The sequence below is a fragment of the Silene latifolia genome, chromosome Y (genome assembly GCF_048544455.1).
Source record: "Silene latifolia isolate original U9 population chromosome Y, ASM4854445v1, whole genome shotgun sequence".
NCBI lineage: Eukaryota > Viridiplantae > Streptophyta > Magnoliopsida > Caryophyllales > Caryophyllaceae > Silene > Silene latifolia.
The window spans coordinates 9,710,604-9,716,699 of record NC_133538.1 but is presented as its reverse complement, the minus strand read 5'-3'; the positions used below and the strand labels follow the sequence as shown (position 1 = coordinate 9,716,699).

Below are 6,096 nucleotides of genomic sequence, written 5' to 3'. Positions count from 1 at the left end.
GGATAAAATTTTTAAAAGGTACACCTAATTCACCCCCTCCCCCTCTTAGGTGTTAATCGTTTTTAACTCTTCAAAACTCATTATAATTAACCAGTAGTTACGTATAACATTCAAATACATACTTAAATTAAATAATTAATATGTGTTGTTCTTGTCTAATTGTCACTTTCACCTCATTTACTCTGAGTTGGCCGGTTAAAAAATACAGTTAGTCTTGCTATAGATGGATATATCCGTCTATAGTTAAAGATAGGTCAAATAGCTTGAAAGTGGTGACATTTTTGGCCCCCACTACCTCACTTGTTGTTTGTCTTATTAGGAATGTGCTATTGTATTTGGCTTGTCTTTAGTTATAGACGGATATATGCCGTATATAATGAGATTTTGTGTAAAAAATAAATGCAACGTCAAGTCCCTGCTGTCAGTTAACACATTAATGTTATCCTCTAATATTACACTTCCTTCCTTCCTTCCTTCAACTCTTCATTTCATTACTACTCTTCCTCCTCACTTGTAGTATATCTACTAAATGCCCTTCATTCATTCTCATACTACCTTCCTTCAACTTTCACTCAAATTCTACCTCTTTTTACCTTTTTACTACTGTATGAAGGGGTAAAAAGTTCATGTTTAATAAATTCAGGAATTCAAAATCTTGCATGTTCAACATTTCTGAAACAAAATTCAATTTATACTGGTGGGTGCCTGTGTATTTTGTTGGAATAATTGTTGGTCACGAGAATGGAAGTTTTTCTGTACAATTATTTTGTTAAAAACCATGTATTTCAAGTTAAGTATAGTATTCAAGTGTAACATTAATTGCAAATTTCCTGTTTTTAGCTTTCACATTCAAGAAACTACTGATTTTTTTGAAGAAAAATGGTGAAATTTATATGTTAGTCCAACATGAAAGTAAATGGAAGTTTATTTATTGGATGATTCGCCCGTCGCGAAACCCGTATATCTTAGTATTGCACATTAGTATATCATTTGAGTGAAGTTTGAAGCTTTGGAGTTCTTGAGAGAGGAAGCAATGGAAGGTAAAAGTAATGGGAAGGGTGGAGGTAAGGAGAATAGCAAACCAAATGTGTGGTTCTCATTGAAGAAATCCTTGCATTGTAAATCAGAGCCTTCTGATGTACATGAGCCTACATCGTCATCCCGAAAAAATCATCATAATAATCATCATAATATTAGTAATAGTAATAGTAATAATAATAGTAATATGAACTCGATATTGACTCGAAAGATAGGGAGGTCAGGATGTTCAAGGTCAATAGCAAATCTTAAGGATGTAATTCATGGGAGTAAAAGTGAGAAACCGCCAAGTTGTAGTCCAAGATCCATAGGTAGTAGTGAATTTTTAAACCCAATTACCCATGAGGTTATTTTGAGTAATTCTAAGTGTGAGCTTAAAATTACTGGCTTTGGTGCTAATTTCTATGATGGGGTTGGGTTAAATGGGGGTGGAAATGGGGGTGGTGGAGGTGGAGGGGATGGAGAAGAGTCTACATTTGTTGGCACTTTGAGGCCAGGTACCCCTGGGCCTGGGGGACACCCTTCAATGCATTATTTTAATAACCCTTCTTTTGTAAGGAGTTCAGGTGTTAGGAAGTCATTTTATTTGGAGAGAGGGAGGGAAGGGTCTTGTTTGTTTGGTGGTGGTGGTAGCAGCGGTGGCGGTGGAAGTGGGGTTAGTTCAAGGAAGAGATTTTCCTTGGAGATTGAGTCTAATGGTGGTGGTTCTAATTTGACTTGTCACAAATGTGGGGAACAATTTACCAAATGGGATGCACTTGAAGCTCATCATCTTTCAAATCATGCTGGTATGAGTAATACTATCAATCTACTCCGTATCTTATTTATTGTTTTCTCAGTTAGAGTATTATTTTTAACGCGTAGTAAGTATTAAGGTTGCGTATATCTCGACCTTCCTAAACCATGTTGGTAGCGTAATCGTATTCCACATTGGTTGTGATGGTTGTCTAATTTCTTATGTTACTTATGAGGAGTAAACAATAATACAAGGACCCCAATTATTATACTTTGGAGGTTTAAGGACCTCAACATTTTTTATGTAGCTATGAGGACCTCTCGTAAACGTCCGTTACATTTTCCGTTTGTACTCACAACAGTGACATGCATTGATGGAACCAAGTCCAGAAAACGGAATTAATTACCCCAAAAATTCCATTTTTTTTACTTTTCGCAATTATTTTTTTTTAGGAATTGGGTACATACATCATATTTGAAATGGGTACATTCGTCATTAATATACTATAATACTCCATTGATTTATATTATTGTTTGTCTATTTATTAAAATACACAAATTCTCATTATTGATGGAAGATATCCGTCTATAATTAAATATATGACAAATATTCACCCAATTTTAGCCAGAAGACATGCAACAAGTTGCACGGTGAAACCCAAAAATGTTTCAACTTTAAGTATATTTGGCCTGTGTTTCACTTTAGACGGGTATATCTATCTATAATGAGACTAATTGATTAAAATACTCTCTCCCATTTGATGAGTTCAACCCGATCCGACCCGATCCGACATATGACTTGGCCCGAAAGCTAACTTGAATTTTTTTTTTTTTGGTGGAACGTAACATATAGTATTAAGCTAAAAAAACGAGCTAACTCGAAAGTTGACCGATCCAAAAGATAACCCGACATAATTAACTCAAAAATATCCACGCGATTCGACCCGATCATGACTAATTAAGGGCAAATTATTATTAAGGGGTCGTATGGTTGTCCACTAAATTACACAGGAACTTTAATTCATGTGAATTGCAAAATGGGTAGGTTGTTTGGTTACCCCAATTCACATGAATTGAAACTTCCCATGAATTTCAATTCCTCCATAATGGAGGAAGTTGCTTACCTAGATCCCCCTAGGTAAGTGGGAATGCCTACATGAATTACAATGCCTACATGTAACCAAACAACATTTTCTAATTCACATGAATTCTAAAATCATGTGATATGACACTTCCTAGGCATTGTAAGTTCCCGTATGTAACCAAACGACTCCAAGTTGAACTAAAAACATATCTAAGAGTAAAGGATAAAAGAGATTGTTGTACGACAGTACGAGTATAATAAAATACACAAATTCTTATTTAACAGGGAGATATATCAGTCTAAACTTAAGATCGGTGAAATATGTTGATGTGGGATGAATACCGAAAAAAAAATGCATACAAAAAAGTACAAGTTTTGTCCCATATATCCATGTGGGATGATATTAAACCCGTCTTAATATTAAAACAAATATTATTTCCGTCTTAAATAATACTAATTAGATATTCTGTAGAATAATAGTCCTATTAAGTGTTGCTAACAGTAGAACCTTTTTTTTTAATCAACACAATAATAACTTAAATTAACATACAAATTAAATTGGAATATTAAAAATGAATACTCCCTCACTCCCAGTCTCATTTATTGTCCTTTTCTATTTTAGGGTGTCTCAGTCAATTATTATCTTTTCTATTTTAAGAAGAACTTGATGAGCTTCACTTGTCCTTTAATAATCGGCCCCCTCCCATTTTCTTGGTCTATGTGCAAAATCAAATGACAATAATTGACCAGGACGGAGGGAGTACAAAAACGGAAGGGAGACACGTTCTAACACCCACACACCAAAAAAAACAAAACGTTAACCACGTTAGTTAAATCTAACGGAATTAGGAAAGGAGGTCCTTAAAGCCTTGCTTTAATAATTTGGGTCCTCATAACTACTTTTATGAAATATTGAGGTCGTTATAGTTTAGTTTACTCTACTTATCAGTGTTGTGTGTTGTCTAATTTGAGTAATGTTTTTACTAATAATTACTCCCTCCGTCCCGGTCAATTGTTGTCCTTTAGTTTTGGCACAAAGACCAAGGAAAGAGGATAGGGCCAATAATCAAATGACAAGTGGAACAAATTGAATGAGAATGATCAAATTACTCATCAAGTTCATTCTTAAAATAGAAAGAATGACAAAAATGATCGAGACAACCTTTAAAAAATGGAAAAGACAACAAAAATGGAGGACGGAGGAGTACATGATTTCCTTACTTTTCACCCACAAGAATGTAGCTTTTCTTTTTCCTTGCTTGCTTGAGATTGTGTTGTGTTTGATACTTCCCTTTATACCCTGTTTGCAAAATGAAGCAACTCACTTTTGCTTCTTTTAGCTCCAAGACATTTATCTTAGCATTTAATTTTGTGTTGAATACACTTTGCTCATAGGTTGGTTTCCTTTATACCTCAAGCATTAACAGTACCTGTTTTCAGCTATTTACCTGCTATTGCAATTTTCTGATCATTACTCCAATTCAAATCATATAAGAATGGAATAGAAATGTATGACAGTTATGACCAATTTAATTGAACTAATTACTGATTAAGATTGTTTCTTTAACTAGAATCTAAAAGTATCACATCATCTCAAAAAAGACGGTATCATGTACTGTAATACTCTTCGTAAGACGACCCAATTACCCATAGATGCATTTAATAGAGAATTTACAAATCGTATGTCTCGCAATTTCTGTATGCAGTAACTGAGCTAGTGGAAGGCGATTCGTCTAGAAAAATAGTAGAGATAATATGCAGGACAAGCTGGCTAAAATCAGAAAACCATTGTGGAAGAATAGAAAGGGTACTTAAAGTCCACAACACACAGAAAACAATTGCTCGATTTGAAGAATATCGAGAAATGGTAAAAATTAAAGCTAGTAAGCTCCCAAAGAAGCATCCTCGATGCCTGGCGGACGGGAATGAGCTACTTAGATTTTACGGGACCATCTTGGGCTGTTCTTTGGGTCTAGATGGCTCATCTAGCCTCTGTGTATCGGAAAAATGCTGTGTTTGTAGGGTCATAAGAAACGGGTTTTACACCAAGAAGGAGATTAAGAGTGGAGTTGGTGTTTTTACTACTTCTACTAGTGAAAGGGCTTTCGAGGGAGTTGATTTTCCAGAGAATGATCCGACCATAAAAAAGGCATTGATAGTTTGCCGAGTGATTGCCGGAAGGGTTCACAGGCCATTGGAAAACTTGCAAGAACTTGCTGGGCAAACCGGGTTTGATTCATTGGCAGGTAAAGTCGGTTTATATTCCAACATTGAGGAGTTGTTTTTGCTGAATCCTAGGGCTCTTCTCCCTTGCTTTGTGGTAATTTGCAAACCTTAAGTGATTGCAAGTTGAATTTTTTTTACCATTATTACTAAATACTCCATCTGTCCCGGACGGAGGGAGTATGTAGTATTGTAATGGTAATTTTGACTCATGATTAAAAACATGCCGCAGTCTTTGTTCCTTTTTTTTTTTGTTCCGTGATTGAGCCTATCTAGGTGTCTCAAAAGCTCCTAGCCGTGGCAAGGCACAACAGTTTGATATATAGCCTTGTTCCTAACATATAAACCGTTTTAGGGCAGCCTGTTAGTGAAAATCGCATGGTTTAATCCAGTGAATAAGTAAAATGCAGAAAGGAAAAGTGAGAATTAAGTGAGTTTTAATGAGAATCTAGAAGTACAAAGGGACAGTAGTACTGGAGCAATCCATTTTTGGTAAGACATATTATAAAGTGGTTGATGTTAGTTGAAGAGGTGGGTGTAATTTCAACTTCACTACATTGAATGCACAACTGATCGGTAGGTGGAGATAACAACTGAAAACCATTTAAACACTTTTCTGAACTGTAATTCTATTTTGAGATATCATGGTTTTCCCTTAATTACTCCGTATTAATTAGAGCGGAGGCAAAGATCGACATTTCAGTCGACACGATTAAAATTATTTATGGTTAAGGTTGCGGACATACAATCTCTTTACTTTATCAAAGACACTGTTGATCTTATGTAGGACTGTATAAAATGAGACTTTTGTATGCGGTACAATGATCGTTTTTGAGTTTTCGCATCAAAGACAGGAGCGTCTGAACTGTTGATTGAGAGTAGTCGTATGTAGTTATTGAGACCTGCCTAAAATGTTTGAAAGATTTGAGGTCATTTAAGGCTCCATTTTGAATGCACCTTGCCACCATGTGCTCCCAGCTGCGCACTCTTTCAACCAAACCTTCTATACTGCATTA

The 6,096-nt window shown here is 35.6% G+C and overlaps 1 protein-coding gene across 1 annotated transcript; it reads left to right on the top strand.

The window, feature by feature from the left end:
* Window positions 1-477: 477 nt before the first annotated feature.
* LOC141626264 (uncharacterized) lies at window positions 478-5,325 on the top strand. Its single transcript, XM_074440177.1, has 2 exons — window positions 478-1,826; window positions 4,564-5,325. The coding sequence occupies exons 1-2, from the start codon at window positions 1,034-1,036 to the stop codon at window positions 5,193-5,195; spliced, it is 1,425 nt and encodes a 474-aa protein (XP_074296278.1). The 5' UTR covers window positions 478-1,033; the 3' UTR covers window positions 5,196-5,325.
* The last annotated feature ends 771 nt before the right edge of the window (window positions 5,326-6,096 follow it).

Coding starts and splice junctions, on each gene's coding strand:
- LOC141626264 (XM_074440177.1), top strand. CDS start 1,034: ATGGAAGGTAAAAGTAATGGGAAGGGTGGAGGTAAGGAGAATAGCAAA. Junction 1,827..4,563: donor TCATCTTTCAAATCATGCTG/GTATGAGTAATA, acceptor TTCTGTATGCAG/TAACTGAGCTAGTGGAAGGC.